General features: G+C 44.4%; 1 protein-coding gene across 1 annotated transcript in view; it reads left to right on the forward strand.

Annotated features, from left to right (window-relative positions):
• Window positions 1-14,845, forward strand: part of M1AP (meiosis 1 associated protein) — a 29,042-nt gene extending 14,197 nt beyond the window's left edge. The window contains exons 3-9 of the mRNA XM_054824529.1: window positions 934-1,111; window positions 8,485-8,658; window positions 10,146-10,296; window positions 11,484-11,625; window positions 12,186-12,392; window positions 13,236-13,391; window positions 13,692-14,845. Coding sequence (XP_054680504.1) covers window positions 934-1,111; window positions 8,485-8,658; window positions 10,146-10,296; window positions 11,484-11,625; window positions 12,186-12,392; window positions 13,236-13,391; window positions 13,692-13,832 — 1,149 coding nt within the window. The 3' untranslated portion in view covers window positions 13,833-14,845. The remainder of the gene's footprint in view (window positions 1-933; window positions 1,112-8,484; window positions 8,659-10,145; window positions 10,297-11,483; window positions 11,626-12,185; window positions 12,393-13,235; window positions 13,392-13,691) is intronic.
• Window positions 14,846-17,134: the final 2,289 nt, after the last annotated feature.

The following is a 17,134-nucleotide window of genomic DNA, read 5'->3' on the forward strand; positions in this document are numbered from 1 at the left end:
TCACACAAACATCGACTGCACCACTGGCCGCAGCCTGCTCCCCTCTCTGGCTGCGCAGGACGGAGATCCACTAGCAGGAATAGATATATGTGTGTGCGTTTGTATACACAGGTCATTAGTTAGCAGCCTTGCCTAAAATACACCTTATCTTTTATTTAGAGTTATTAAATAGTCCTTTGGAGCAATGAGCAGATGTGCTGAGAAGATTCAGTACTTCACCATTACTAAACATCAGGCAAGGTCAGAACTCAAAACTTCCTCACCTAACTACTCTTTCAGGGTAGAAGCTGGTGTCAAACATGCCTGACACGTTTCTAGAAACTGTTGCTGATTGTCAATGATGAAGAAACTCTTTGCAGTCACTTACTTAATATTACATCAAAACTGGGAGGTAAGAATCACACCTACTGTTGCTCTCTCAAGAAACATCTTTAGCATAGATGATCTACTACTTTAAAAAAAAAAAAAACAAACCAGTCCCATTCAGCCTTCAAGCGAGAAGGCCAAATTTAATCTACTTGAACTATAATTGATGCAGTAATGGGAAGCGGCACTGTCCCTCAGAAACTCTGAGGCAGAGTCCCTTCTGTACACACACACAGACTCTCTGACCGTAAGCACAAAGAATAGAATACAAGACAGTTGTGGTTTGTTCCATCTTCTTTCAGCAGCAGCACAAAACCTGTTGGTGTTCCTCTCAATCCATTTCATATTGGCTTAAATATAAGCCAAAGATAAAAAAAAAAAAAAAAAAACAAAAAACAAAGAAAAAACCCCATTTAAATCTGCTTTTGAATCAATGAGATATTTCAGCGAGATTTCTCTCCTCTCTCCATAGTGGAACCTGTGCTACTCAAACAGACCAGGCATCATCGCATATCCAGGGAGGATTAGGGTAAAGGCAGCTCTTGCACACACTGATTTGTGTTTCAGATCACAATTTTGACTAGCCAGTCCAGCAAAGAAATGGTAAAGCAGCTGGAAAAGAAATTAAAAGATGTAGACCTTGTGAGTCTGCGAAGAATACAAGTCATTGAGGTTTTGAAGAGGGACTTTCTGGAGCCTGAGGATGTGGAACAGTGCATGCCAGCAGAAGAGCACAGCAGCAATGGTGAGTATAAGACAGACAGGGTACTCAGGGAAGTTATGGCTTTGGACAGCAGGACAACCACTAGCACTTGCTTTGGTCCGATATATGCCACTTTCTTTTCACCATTTAACATCACTTGTGTAAGTGGGAGCTACTGCGCCTGGAGGAAGAGCAAAAAGTTTGTACCACAGCACTTCTGGGCTTTATCACATTTGGGCAATAGAGACTTCACACGTAACTGAATCTCTTGGTGTTACTTAAAATTAACTTAATGTGCAATACATAGAGTTTATGGATATCTCAGACACACATAGTCATACTACTGACATCACCCTGGGCAATTGACTGGCTGATCAAAATGTCCTTGGTGCAGGCAGAGGCAACCAGAGTTGTCAAAGCAGATAGTCAGGGGAGAGAGAAGCAGGCAGAAGGGAAGGAAAAAAGAAGTAGGCAGGCTGTTTACAGTTTCAAAGATCCTACAGTAATAACCTCCTCCTCCCCCTCACCAGCTCAAGATCTTGTCCTTTTACAAGATATTTGGTTTCTAGATAATTCTGAGCCTTTAATACTTTCCCCCAGGCTACATGTTGCACAATGCTGGGAAGAGTTATTTTCCCAGACCAAGTCAGGTACCTACCCTGTTGATTTTTGTCACTGATATTGTTGTTCTTTACACTGCTGCTGCTACTTTTCTGTATGCTTAAGTCAGTTTTTCTTGAGCCCTTAAGGCTGCACTTCTTCAGTAACTACACATCAATGAGTTCTTTGTAGACCTGCAGTCTCTGTTTTCCAATCCAGGTCTCCATTTAAACTCCCCGTCAAGAAGACACACCTGGTACCAAGCTCTGATTCACACAGCAGGTTCTCACAATGAGTTGATAACAAGCCTAAAAACCTCAGTCCTGATGCCTTGCAAAGTTAGCGTAAGACCTGTTACTAGCAATGGCAATATTGTTTTTACTGAGTGACAGGCAATGTTGGATGTTGTTGCCTTACCTGTCTCTAGCTGTTCTTCTTTTCTCATTGCAGCAGCAAATTTCTAGTCAATTGGCAGAGTAGGGGCTGGGAATGTTTAGGTGGATCGCAGATTCCCTTTTCCCCCGTCCCTTGCACACCTGGCCACGTGTTTTATTAGTGAAAGAGTGAGTACATGCCAGACCCTGAATGTTACTTTTCCTGGCCATGTATATCTCTGAAGAACTCCCGTTAATCTGACAGTTTTCAGCAGTGAGAATTTAAGCTACATTAATGAGAAATTCAGAAAGAGAAATTCCTGTTAGCTCCTGTTTTGAACCTTTTTGTTTCAAAGCAAAAGGTGCTGACCAGCCAGATGGTGATCAAAAGTCCAGTACCACAGCGGTTCAGTGGTAGAAGCCTGTCCATTGTAACACTGCTATAACTGCAACTTTCATTTCTGTATTTTGTTTTAGCTAACTTTCAAACCTGCTCACTTATTTCGGCTCTTTCTCAAGGCTGATAAAATGACTGCTAAATAGCAGGAGTTTACGCTGGTTTTCTCCCATCTGCAGCACAGCACTGACGAGGTGCATCTTGCTACAGACATGACTGCTCTCTCTGCTGCTTCTGCATCCCACTAGTCTGGTGGCAGACCAAATCAAACACTGAGTTGTATAATCAAGCACTTAGAGGTAAATCAACCCTCTCACTACCCATTAAAAGCTTCCTGCCCTGAAGGGGTTATTGTGTACTCTGCCTGTTTGAAAACAGAAGCCTGGGGGAGAGCACTCATCTCTGCAGGTAGAATGCTTGGCGGGAGAAAGAGAGCCCCTTTGTCCCTTCCCTTTCTGACCAGCACCGTTACCACTAACACTGGGGACAGTGAGTCCTAAGGAAGAGGATCTAGCAAGGTTCTGTCACTCTGAGGTAACTTTAGAATTAATTTAATATGCCAAAACCGCACCAAAACTGTGAGTTACAAAATTGTGGAAGTAACTGTTGCCTACAGCTGCAAGGCTGAGGTATTCTTTAAAAGCACTGATCTTGTCCATATGGGAAGAGGATAGTATTTTGGGTGGCTGCAGATGCTGGCTTCTCAAGCGAAGAGGATTAGTCAGCACTTTGCGTCAAGCTGGTGCTGCACAGAACCCTGTGGGCAAGCCTTGGAAAACTAGACACCATAGAACAGGAGATGCTGTGTGCCTCTCGGTCACAAGACTGCTTTAGAGCATGCAAAACCCCACCATATTGTGTTTAAAAGTGAAGTGTGGCCCTTTCACCCAATGCAATGAAAACATAAACAGGGACACAAAGGCCATTGAAATTTCAGATGATAAAACTGTAATTTTCTGAGTCTTCTACTTATGAGAAGACTCAGATGATGTATTTACTCTCTAAGAGGAGCATCAGGGAATGGATAGTCCAAATAATTTGAAAAAGGAGTGCAACTGATTTATGAAGAGGATTTTTTATCTGTTGGAGCTCCTTTCCTCTGTTTCTGGAAAAAAAAAAAAAAGTATTCAAAAAATTACAGTAAAGAACATTAAAGTTGCAAGATCTATCATGCAGGAAGTGCAAGAATTAGTGCTGTGTTCAACTGCAGCCCATCCCCCACTACAAAATAAACATTCTGATGCAGCACTTAATTATGAGGTTCGTCCCACCGTGGGTATTTCTTCCATTAGTTTGTTTAGTGGCTGTTTGAACCTACTTACATTTTTAATATCCAGAGCATTGCTGTGACATTGCATCCTGCATTTATATTTGTAGTACATCGAAAAACCATCTCTTTTTAAATCCTCTGCCTGAGAAATTAATTTTGAGCCCTCTCCATCTCAGCTTATTGGAAGCAAACGACAGTTTCCAATTTAATTTTTCTGTTATTGTTTTATATAGCTCTACCACAGAGCTCAGAGATCTTAAAATGTTGTGAATCTGATTAGCCTGAAAAAAAGTAACCTATTTGTAATAGCTTTGGTAAATTGCTCTCAAAATCTCTTCTGACCTGCTCTAGGGCTTTAATGTTAGATTGGAGGAGTTTGAGCTCTTTTCTTGGTTGGCTCTATCGTCCTCTTTTTGAGGTCTTAACAGTTAATGGCCTCCATGTGTACCAATGAGAGTGGAAATATTTTCTGACTGGGTTTCACGAAAAGTCTTTATACCATTGTAGGCTTCTGTCTCTTTCTGCTGTTCCAGCTGCTGGACCTCATATTCTGCTTTGTAAGGATCAGTTAGCTGTGTCCTGCTAGCAAAGTTCTTTCATTTCACTGCCCCAAATTTTCAAAAGAGATGGTTTAAATCAGGTCCCCAAATCAGGAAGCTCCGATGTACCTTTTGATTTTTTGTTTCATCTTTTAAATACTGACAGACTTGAAGAATATGACCTAAATTTGTTCCCTTCATAACACGGGGGTACAGTTTGATTAGATTTTTGAATCAAGCCCACAGCTTTCGGAGAATCAAGAACCTTTAGAAAGACATCTAATTTTAAGGTAAAGAAATAAGGTGAAGTCTGTTACAGGCCAGCAACAGCCACCCATTAGCACGAATGCCAAGTTTGGAAGCAATAGAAGTGTGGACTGACTCTAACAATGAAGAGCTGTAGCTCTTGATTATTACTAGATTTTTTTTTTTTCACCCAAGGACACAAGATTTGTTACTGGCAGAGTCCCTGAGTGGGAGTAACAGGCAAGTACTCAGGTATAACATCAGTGCAGCCAGGCAGTTCTTTTGCATGCAACAGTAGTGCTGAGTTTTATTGTCTCCAAACCTCAAAAACAAGCTGATAATTTCTTTCACTATGTGCCGTTACACTATTTAAGGTGACACAAAAGTGAAATTTTAAGCATAGTTTGCAAAAATGTTTACAGTGTGAGTTAGGTAGTGGTGAACATCATATGTGTATTTAAACCAAACTTTAGTGACCATCGAAATGGCACAGAAAAAATATATTAGGAAAAGGCAGAAAAAAAGAGTAAACTTAGTGAAAATCCCATGCAGGATGTGGGATTTCCACCAATGGCTGTTGCTGAACATGGAGTGATTGAAAAGGAAACAAAGCTTTGCCTTTATTATGTTTTAATAGCACAGTATACTTCGCTTAAATGACATTTTGAAAAGCATCACAAAAACTTCCTTTAGAAATGGAAGAAGTATCCTAACAGCTTACTACATGAACTGAAACCATTTGCTAGACAATCCGCTTCACTGAAGAAACTTGCAACAGCTAACAAAATTGTTTCAGGAAATATAGCAAGAGATGTTACATTGCTTGAGAACTACTATCACAGTGTGATAGGGAAAAACAATCCCACGCTCTCTGACATAACGCAGTTGTTGTTTTAACACTGCGATAACAAAACTGAGGTTATTGGACATATATACGTACATATAAAAGCTATACCACAGGAAAACAGTTAAATTAAGAATTAAGGAGCTGGGAACTATGTTTATACATCATGTTTATGTTTAGATCTTCTGTGATCTTCTATGTTTAAAAGTTGTTTTGCAAGTTTGACTATTTTTTTCTTTTTTAGATAAAAGGATGTTTAGAAGCTCTGAGACTTGGTTAACAATTATGACTTGGTATTCAGGGCATACTGGAATGAAAGAAGTTGCCAAAATTTCCAGGAACAACTAAAAAAATCGTAATTTTTTGTGTACTGCATAAGCCATTGTTATTGAAATAAACAGTCCTAAATCCCTCCATTCCATTCCTCCATCAAAACCTCAATATCAGGAAACTGGTCTGGGCTCACACTACCCTGGGAAAAGAAAAAGTGAGCCTGTTTTCACTTAACTTGCAAATCAGTGCTATAGGGTCTATCGTCTCTTTTGATCTTTAAAGAAGTACTGTAGATCTGCAGACCATTTATGTGAGTAACAAACCTCTGTTGAGATATAGCTATTGGAATTAAATACTTAGCTTTTCTCCCTCCTACTGTCCCAACCCTCTAAGGAATTTTGGAAGTGAAATTTAAGGGCATAAGGCAAATTCTAATTAATGAACATGAGGAAAAAAACAAGGTTTGGGGCATGTTTGTGCAATTGTTCCCTGTCTCTATGAAGCAGTCATCTTTGACAAATGCTAGATACACAGAAACAGCCTTGTTAAAATGCGCTTGTTAAATATCTGGTCAAGGCTGGAAGTTTCCATTTATGCAAGAAAAAAATACCTATAGTGTTGACTATGCTGCTGAGTATCGTATTCAAAACAGACACTTGTACTGGGGAAGGCACAGACAACAAGCTGGAGGTTTAGCCATTAGGGAGTAGCAGACGTGACACTTGGCTCGGGCTTTCAGTGAGACATGTCACTTGGTTATCTTCCCAGATAAAATGGACTTGTATTCCACGATTTCAAGATATTCGTACGGACAATTCTGTGAGAAGCTTGCATTTTCTTCTTAGACTCCAACGGAGTATATGGTATTAGCCTGCTTCCTTCTTTTGGATCTTCTGTTGGACCATAAGACCTTCAAAGCTCATTGCCTTGCTTATACTGCAGCTCCTGCGGTGAGATCCTAATCCACTGCAAGGGTTCCTACTGGACCATTAATGAATGTTATCTGTGTTATTTTACTAGACTACAAATTGCTTCCTCCAAAGCCAAGAAGATGTGGAGATGCAAAATCTGCGTCCTGAGAAAGTACCTGATTTTCAGCTCACCCAGAAAATTTCCTCTCTCTTTTACCATAGCAGGGAGGGGGAAAAACAAACAAACAAACAAACAAAACCCACCAACAAAAACCAAACATGCAGTTACCATTTTCTGTGCTACTGAAAGAAGGAAGGCAGGATCAGGGTCTCCCCTCTCATAGGCTCATCTCCAGGTTAATGCAGCTAGAAAAGACTCCAATATATTGAAGCCCCACAGTTGGCAAGGCTTAGAACAGCTTTGAATGTGCTAAGAACAGCCTGTTGTGGATGAAAAAGGCTTGCTGTTTTCTTCACAAGAGCAACCTCCTTGGGAGAGTGCATTTCTAGACAAAGACCATGTGACGAGCATCGAGGATTGCTTTTTCAAAACTGCAAAGCATCTCTTCTGTGGGACAGAGACTAAATCTGCAATGTTTCTTTAATGATAAAACATTAGGGCTTGTCAGACTGTAGACTGGAGCAGAGATCGTGATATAATATAAATCCCATAAAGAGAGCAATGCATACAGCATTTGTGGCAGGAATAGTGTGTGGGAGTAATCGATAGAATGCAGTGGACTGGCCTCTAATTGATAACATGAGATTTATTATTATGTCTTTCTTGCCCCTGCCGCATTACAAACGCTTAAAGCATCTGAGCATTGCCAAACCATTTGCTAACGAAAGTTAATATTTGTACGTGATATAGATACTGGCTTTTTTCTATATGCGTTCTGCAGATTGGTTTTTTCACTTTTAACTATTTTGAATTTTATTTATTTAATCTGCTAGACTTTATGCTAGCTTCTCATTTGGATGCACCTTTGAGTTATTATTTAGGGGTATTCTGGTGGTTTTGTTTTGGTTTGATTTTTTGCAAGCATTTAATCTTAACCTCCCTAACTCTGCTGTCTAACCTACATTTCTCCCTTCCTAAATGTTGTTGCTAGATCATATACATTTGCTCTGCACCTCCAACATGGTAATTTAAATACTTGTTATGTCCTTGCAAACATGTTTACTTTCTCTTTTTAAATTCTTTTTAACAAGTCTCTAAATTTTATGCATTTCACTTTGAAATGAAATGTAATGGTGGTGGATCATTTTGACCGTTGTTGTATCTGCAAGGATGTGCTACTGTGGGATTGCTGTTACCAGGCAGCACTTCAACGTCTTGACACACGTCCTCTGCGTTGGTCAGGTCCAGGTCAAGATTTGCTTCTGTTCTTCTCAGTGCTGTGAGCAGCTGCTCCTTTAAACACACATTGAAGATGTTTAGCAATTTAGTCATGGGGCCATATTGCAAAGCCATGTTCATCTTCTGTATGAGGAGTAGTACTTTTCCATCACTACTACAAAATTCCCCATTAGTATACCATTTCAGTTTTGCAGTCTCTGATTTCTCATAGCATCACATATCCAGTGTCCCTTGCTTAGGGAAAGGGCAGAAGTGGTTTAAAATTGTGAAAAGAGTCTCTGAGGCCCGTGCTAGGATGACCACAGCAGAGGACGGTTTGCATTGGTCACGGTTAGTCCTCTGAAGATGGCAGTAGCCAGTCCACGCACCCCACTGATGAGAAGGGTGTTGGTGTGGCCTGTGGAGCAGCTCAACTTCTAGCAATGTCCTTTTAAGAGGGCTGGCATCACAGTGCTGTGCTGTGATTTGCGTGGTAATGGCTTCTGAAGCACTTCTTATGCAAAAGCACTTGAGGGACTAAGGAGGTGTAGTGGAAAATGCAAAAGAATGTTCTTTTCTATGGCTGAAAAGATTTGTTCTTTTCCACCTTTTTTTCCTGCAGATATTGCAATCCTGGGAATGGACATCGATGTGCAAACCATAGAGGACAATGTCATCAGCTTGGAGATGCTGTTTAAAACATGGCTACATGACTATGGCACAGAGAGAGAACACCTCCATCTCCTCCTTCCGTCAGGAGGCTTCAGCCATGCCACTGCACCTAAGACCACCCTAAGTATTTCATTTTCTCTCCCCCTCTGCTGGGAGTTCGTAAATCCCACAGCCTTAAAGATTACCCAGGCCTGTCCTATGGGCATGTTCCCTCACGTTTAGAGACCCAAGTAAGGTCTCTGGGTAACTTTGAAAGCTGTCTGGAGTTTCTATTGTCTCAGGCTGAGAGGGGCCATTTCCTTAGAGTACTTGTAGGTTGCTGCCATGTCCTGTGGCTGCTGATGCTATAATTCATTTTCATTTTGCAGCAAAAATGTGCCTTGAAGAGTAGGTGAATTTATAGCTCCTTGGTCAAGGTAAAGGGGCCTTACATACTGAGAGCCAAGGACCTCCTGGCTCAGTTGTATGGCCCTAAAAATTGTGTTCCTTGTGTTTGATACTAAAAGGCTGTGCCAGAGCTGCACTTAAATAAAGGCTGTCTTACAAAGGGACTTGGCTTGTATTTGTATCTGTTGATTTAGCACTAAAATAGCTAATGTTCTAGCTGGAGCTGCCAACAGTTATAATCACGCATGGGAAAATTTATAAGGAATATGTAATTATTTTTTTCGTTTACTAGTCTAAGTACAAATCCCCAATCCATCCTCGGGTGAGCACTGAAAACACCAACAACTACAGTAGACATAGGTGTTTCCTGTAAGTTGTTGCTAACTGTGTTGTCACCTTTGCACTGCCATGAGAATCTGCACGTGCAGTTCCGGCAATCCCTTTTCCACGCCTCTCCAGCGTGGTGCTCATGTGCAGCTTCCCATCACCATTGCAGCAGAAGCATGCCTGTTTTCTTCTGGTGATCCGCAGGCCAGTTCCAGACTGGAAGCAAAGCTCATACAGAGGTGCTGGTGGCTTTTGCAGATACGCTCCACAGCAAGCAGATTGGAAAGCCTGGTGTGGCTTTTTATTTATGTAGTAGCTACCATAACAGCCTCCTGACCAGCACAGGCAATTATGCTATTTTATTAAAAGTGGATTTTCCTTCATCACAACATTGACTTCTTGATGCATTGTCTTATTATAGCTAGCAAGACAAACCAAGTTACACTGCAGTCAGGTTTTTTTTACCTTCCCACACTCAAGAAATCTGTAGAAGGCCGGAGAAATTGTATGCAGCTATATATGGTATTAGACCAGAGCTGGTGTCATCAGCGTGCTGGGTTTTTCCACAAACACAGATAGAAAAGCTGGCAGGAAATGTGTGGCCCTGAACCCAGTGTGGCATTGGGAAACAAGCTTCTGCTCCCTCTACAGCTGGCCACTCATCGCCAGAACTGGAACTTGCCTGCCCGGTTACCAGCCAATCGTTGTTTCATTAACATGCCAAGCATGCGGTATTTCCCCTTGCGTGTAAAATGGGGATAGATGTCACAGGCTTTAGTGTTGTTCCTCCCTTAATAGTTGTTGTTGCTAGAAAACATTAACTTTGTAAGTGCTTTGAGCATGTCATGTGCTAAACATTGCCGTTTCCAGCGATCTGAACCAATCTCCTTCTCCTAGTGTGCCTGAAGTGCGATCTGCAGGAGAGATTGCTCGACCCAGCTCTACTTTCTGGGACAGCTGATGGCACCGTGAGAGCAGCAGATTTTAATTCACCCTGCCAGATGGCAGCCTGGCCAGCTACAGTGCTGCATAAACTCCAGGTTGTAAAGTAAGTGTTGTTACATCCTTTGCACTTGGTAACTGGAAGGCTGGTGTAATAGCAGCCTTCATTCTTTCTGTGCAGTTTCAGCTAGGACCTAGTAACGTCACCATAAAGCGCTATGGGACTCAGAGCGCTAGCGAGCAAAATTCTGATGTAAGATACCCTCAACCCCCATAACTCTTAGTGTTATGGAACAGCAGATCCCACACATGCAGAAAGGAGTACAGAGTCAAAAATGGTATTACCATTACTATGACACTAGCACTTTATGAGTGTAACACCATAGATGTTACTCATGCAAGAGTTGTTTCCCTCCAGTGTGAAGTTCTGTAGATTGCAGCCATTGCTCCATATATAATTCTGCTGTTCTCTCACTACCTGATGCGGCCGCAGCAGTTAACTGGATGTCAGAGCCTGAGCTAACTAGTTGACTAGTAGTAAAAAAGCAAGCAAAGCCTCATAGTGCTGTGTGGCTTCACATAAGAATTTATTCTCTTTCTGTCAGCAGTCTATGGCTGGTAAGCACAGAGTGTAACAAGAGTGATGCTCTCTAGCATCTTTTCTGAGGTTTATTTATAGGAAAAATATTCTGTAATTTCTGAACTATACAGATGTTCTTAAAATGAGTCTCATCCTGTCAGCAGCTGAAGAGGACTCAGTAATCATCCATAAATGGCCCACAGCCAAAGCACCGAAGCTACTTAATAATGCTCTGTCATGAAGCAGAAGTGTGCTGTGGACAGGCAATGTCAAGTCTGTAGCGGTGTTTGTGGTGGGATGTTGGCTCTGTGCGGGAGTAGGGCACATGTCAGTTTAAGTGAAGGATAACCACAGTCTAGTAAAAATTACTTAGGAAGAGACGTAATTGCCTGGGTGAGTTATTGCCCAAGAGGCTAGATTAACAATCTGGTTTACTTACAAAATGCATGAAGATCAGATTTGTGTCTTGGCATGCTCTTCTCAATGCAGATACAAGGGAATCTGGAAATCAGCAAGAAAGCCTCTTTTCACTGCAGTTGAACTTCTTCTGCAAGGTTTCATAGTGACAGGCCACAGCAATACAGACATGAAGTGCTTGTAGCAGTATTGCAGCTGATACTGCCATAGCCACTTGAGCTAGTCATCTCCCGGTAGAGTCTTCTCGCTAGTTTCATGTTGGCTGTGCTTATCTAACACGAGCTGTGTACTTGCAGGGCTCTGAAATCTGAGGGGGTCTGTGAGTCTGTACTGTATGGACTGCCCTTCGTTATCAGGCCCACAAGCTGCTGGCAGCTAGACTGGGATGAACTGGAGATAAACCAGCACAGCTTCCATGCTCTATGTCATAGTCTTCTGGTGAGTGTGTGAAAATTGCAGTCTCATGGGGAAGGATTGCCATAGAAAGAACTAGTTAGTGCACATCTAGTAAGATCTGTCTAGCCTGTGCCAGAAAACATGTTTCAAAAGCTGCAGTTTCATCTCATGGGTCAGAGTTGGGCTTGTAAAGCTTTCCAGCCAATGCATCCACGGGAATGACACTACAGCACATCAAACCTTAGAGAAGACTCTCTAGCCTATCAGAAATCCAGTGTTTGGAGGTATGAAGTGCAAAAGTCAGGGTTGGGGTTAGACGTGCATCTTTGTGAAAATAACTAACCAAGGGTTGGAAGTGGACGACTTTCCATCAGTGCCAAGTCGTAAAGCAAAATTAGATGTTTTTCTTAATAACTGTCTTGCATTCAATTAAAAACAAACAAACAAACAATATACTATCCTCGACCATAATGCAGAACAGTGTTCTTATTCTGACGTGTATGAATGTCTCTGCTCCCGAACCCGGCAGCCCCTACAGTGAAAGTGCTGAAGGAAGTGGCTATTGCCCACTGTTCACATCGGTTTTGGCTTTTGCCATTTAGAAAAGGAAATGGATGCTTTTGGCCAGACGTGAGCCACAGAACACAACTCCAAACTGGAACATCACGGTGCATTCGTACTACATCATTGTCCCTTCTGACTCTGCCACTCTACTTGTCAAAGCAGTCGCCAGCAGAGAGCTCTTGCTGCCATCAACCTTCCCAGCCCTCCTTGCTGAACATCCTGAGAGAGTGCATGGCCCTGTAGAGGTAAGTTATTGACAGCCCTGCACGAATACGTGTGGGAAAGGTCCCCGTCGTACGAGCAGGGATTAGAGTAATGAACAGCCTTTACAGACAGGACACGCAGCTGCTGCTGAAGATGTATCTATCTCCCTCATTGCTGGGGAACATGGATCTCTGCAGACTGCAGAGAGAGGTGCTTTAGGCATAAGATAAATCAATACATAAAGTGTCTCTGTTTCTTCCAATAGATTCAGACTTCTGCATTTCCTGTTGTGCATCCATATGTTCTTGAGTTGTCTGCCTCTGCTTCAAGTGATGCCAGGAAGAGCACAGCCCTCGCTATAGGTCTTAGCAGTAGAGGAGGAAACAGCTGTGAAAATGCCTAGTGACAGCTGGAATATGATGGAGCACTCCAAAACTTCTTCCCAGCAGCCAACATACCCTACAGCTTTCTTCACAGACAGCAAATGCTTGTCCTTCGGAGCAATGTTGCATGTCTGTTGAGGAGAGGGGGAAGAGGCCTTACGAAGCCGAGAGTTGGGGGTGATAGTGCTCAGATAGGGTGTTCCTGGCTGTGGGGGAGGATAGGACTGCATCCTGCAAGGAAATGCTTAAATCTATTAAGACCTGGTTGCGGATGCCTCTCGTTCTGTACACAGCTAAGAGTGGTCCTTGTGGGTAGCAGCACAGCCAAAGATCCCTTCTCCCATCACTGCAGGGTGGCACGGAGTGTCTATAACACTCATCCCTGCAAAAAAAGCCCTTGACACTAAAACCAACAACCAAAAAAAAACCCACCCAAGCAAACCCCACAGCCTCTACCTGTCACATCTCATAGCCACTATGTTCTTTTTTCTGTCTGAGCAGAGTGCCCTGAACAGCCTGGAAGTGGAAGTTGCTTATAACCCCTTGCACCTAAAAAGCAACCTCTACAAATACCTGAAGAGTCTGTTGTACAAACCTCTGCACAGGCAGCAGGCCCAGCCCAGAGACCAGCGACCAGAGCGGCATCAACCCAAGCAGGTACGTCCCTTGCCCTTGACTAGCCTTGATAGTCTCTGTTCTGCCCTTCTGGTCTGCTTCCTGTGGAAGGGCTGAGGGCAGCTCCCTGATAACCCAGCGGTACAGGGAAGGCAGCATACGGCAGCGGCAACGTTCGTTTGCAGCTGGCACAGCAGGGGATGGGCATAGCATAAGCTCATGCAATTGAGGAGAGGGATGCGGAACAGCTGGCACACGCAGACACAATCAGACAGTGCGCTTGTTGGACAAGCCAGTGCCTCCTTCCACAAGGTACATCCGTATTTTGTCCCCGTATTGCAGCATCAGAGCAGAGCCAAAGCCACGGTGGCACCCCTTCTGATGGCTCCTTCTCCTGTCCAAGTGTCCAGACCAGCAGCGATGAGGAGAGATTCCTGCGAGCGCTCTCTGCTCCCCAAAGAGTACGACGAGTTCCTGCAGTGAACCCCAGGGCACTGCTTGAGGCTGCTCACGTGCAGTCACAGCTTGGCTTCTTGCTTGGCTGCCAAGCTTTACACACCAGGCCGGAAGCGGTTGGGCAAGACACTAAGCTTGGCCTTGGTGAGACAGGCACTTCCCATCGTTTGTTCCTCCTTGTTGTTTTATGGTTTTGTTAGTCAACAAGTCAGTCCGCAGGAAGCCTGCTCCTCTGGGGCCCTCTGTCTAGAGATTCACCTGTCCCCTGCAACACCCCGTATTCCCCATTCTTGTCAGCACACATCACCAGCACACCTCAAATTTTGGTTTCTGAGACTAGGCTAGTACAGGCCACAAACCACAGATTACCGTCAGCAGGTGCAGAAAAGCTGCAAGCAGGGCAGTGAGGAAGTCAGATAAAGCAGGCAGTAACGTCAAGCTGCCCTCATCCTGCAGGAGCAGGTTCAGCAGGGTGTTTGAACAGGCATAAAACAGGGCTTTTGAATTTAATCTTAATGCCCAGAATGCTGCCCTCTTGAGAGCAGCACTACCCACGATGCTGCCGATGTGCTTGCCTCCATAATTGGTCCCACTGTCCAACTCCCTAGCTCACGAAGGGGTTTGTAGCAAGTGCCAAGCCAGCTGTAATGCCCCAGCTAGCTCCTACACAGTGACAGCTCACCACAGCTGGAGCTGCAGCACAGCACCATAATCCCCGCCAACTGCTGCTTGGATGCTCTCCTCCTTATGGCCCATCTGTGCCCATGGGGCTGTTCTACAAGCCAACACAAGTACTTTTTTTGGCAGGATTCAGAAGATGGGGGGAGTTAGCCTGGAGCTTTCCAGAGAGCTTCTGCTCAGTGCTTGCACAGATGCTAGCCTGTTTTTCAGTGCGGACATAGGACAGGTGTCCCCGGGCAGGGCAGGAGCTGAGGGCGACTCAACCGAGCCAAGGTGGGGTGGTCTCACGGGGCTTCCTGGATGCCAAGCACCAGGAGGGTGCTTACAAAGTTCTACTTACTTTGTTCTGACAAGCTGTTTCAAAATAAAGTTATCCACCAGAATGTCCACTTACTGCCTGTAGTTTATAACATGTCCTCTATGCAGCAATCCCAGCACTGACCTGTACCTCCTGAGAAACAGCTGCAGTTGACCCAGGGCACAATGCAAACGCCGTGCCCCTGGGGGCACTGCTACAGCAGGAGAGCAGAGCCATCCCTTTTCCCTGGGATCCCAGCTCAGTAACACGCCCTGCTAGCCACCCAGGACGTGGACCCGCTCTTCCCATGCCCTGGCAGCACTCCATGCCTCCTGGCAGGAGGCTGCATCTCAGGCAACTGCTTGGGGTAAGATGTCAAGGTCAGGTACCTCGAGGACAGAGCAGACATCCCTGCAGGCACAGGGATATGGGTTTGTTAGAGTGTGCAAGCAGGTAGCTAATCCCTGCCTGTCTCCAACAGGCTCACAGCATGAGGAACTGGGGAAGGAGCAGTGGGAAAGGGCAGGCATGCACATACAAATGCCTGTCTGCAAACCAGACAATATGAAAATGACAAAATCAGGCAGATGGGGGGGAGGAGATGAGGAGGGATTAGCTTGACTGATGATGCAGGTGAAAATTACTTTGGCAACTGTATCATAAATACCAAACTGGGGTACAAAGTCAACAAAACACCTTGCTGATGGGAAGGGGTAAACAAACAGTGGCTTGTGATTTACTCCTGATAGAAGGAAGCTGCTAAAGGGGAAACTTGGTAAGAGAGAAAAGGGACTATAAGGGGAAGCAAATCACAATACTGGGCCTCTTTGGAGGTCCCCGTTGAAAAGCCGTCCACCCGATCACCGCAGCGTTAAGCAGGGCAGTTGCTCTGACTGACTCTTGACAGCCAGAGGGAACTTGGGTGCTTTCCCTAATGCCAGCGTGAGAATGGATGTCCTGACAGAACAGTTGTCTCATGCCTGCACCATGCTAGACCCTAAAAGGGAGGATGTAGCAGTTATAAAGGGACGTATCTTTCAGAACAGGAAACAGAACAAGGTAGCACCAAGGGGAAGAGGCCGATTGGGTTTTGAGCAGCTCCCAAGTAATTTTCTCCTGGTAAAAACTGCCACCTGGCCTACAGAGACCAAGACTTCTGCTTCTGTTGCATCCCAGCTGTGGCTGCTAACTGTTCAACACATGAAAATTAGTTGTAAGGAGACAGTGAAAGTGAGGCAAAGGAAAGGCAAAGAAGGAGGGCCATGAAAATAATCAGGGGGCTGGAGCACCTCCCATATGAGGACAGGCTGAGAGAGTTGGGGTTGTTCAGCCTGGAGAAGAGAAGGCTCCAAGGGAGACCTTACGGCAGTCTTCCAGTCCCTAAAGGGGCTACAGGAAAGATGGGGAGTGTAGTGACAGGACAAGGGGTAACAGGTTTAAACTGAAAGAGAGTAGATTTAGATTAGATATTAGGAAGAAATTCTTTACCATGAGGGTGCTGAGGCGCTGGCAGAGGTTGCCCAGAGAAGCTGTGGCTGCCCCTGGATGCCTGGAAGTGTTCGAGGGCAGGCAGGATGGGGCTTTGAGCAACTCAATCTAGTAGAAGGTATCCCTGTCCACAGCAGGGGGTTAGAACTAGATGATCTTTAAAGGTCCCTTCCAACCCAAACCATTCCATGAGTCTACGAAAGCAGATGGAAGAAATCCTAATCTAAGCAGAATCCAGAAAGATCATCCCTGGTCCTAAAGTCAGGGTTTATTGCAGACTTTTGCTTTGGAACAGGAAGGCTGTGACCAGCCAAAGGCTCGCTCTGCATTTACTTTATTTCTTATGCTTTCCCAAAGCATCTATTACACCCTGAACTGCTGCCAGAAAGAAGGTAAGCGAAGCACAGAGCAGCACTGAGCAAGATGACAGGTCTGGTCCACAACACCGAGCCAGAAGAGAATGGAGTGTCTCTCCTGATGAGCAGAGACTAAAAGCCTTCCCCACTGCATGCGCTTCTCTGTCATGTGGCAAGGTGCATAAATAAAGCAGGGCACACGTAGGAGCATTCCTCCTGCCTTGCACACTTACATCTTAACAGCCGACTCGGGACTATGAGAGATGATGTCATTGCTGAAGCAAGAAAAATAAATATCCTTTCCTCCCAACCAAGAGGAGTGCAGGGACTACTGGTCTGGTACAGATGCTGGAGTATTTTTCTTCCTCACCATCACCCTCTTTAGTGAAAGCTGGGTCAGCATCTTTGCACGACTGCCACGTCAGCTCCGCAGGACAGAGCAGACGCAGTGCACTGAGATACGGCGGTCATAGCGATGGAGATGCACAAATACCCATGGCCATACG

This window comes from Grus americana, chromosome 4, assembly GCF_028858705.1.
Source record: "Grus americana isolate bGruAme1 chromosome 4, bGruAme1.mat, whole genome shotgun sequence".
In the NCBI taxonomy this organism is placed as follows: domain Eukaryota; kingdom Metazoa; phylum Chordata; class Aves; order Gruiformes; family Gruidae; genus Grus; species Grus americana.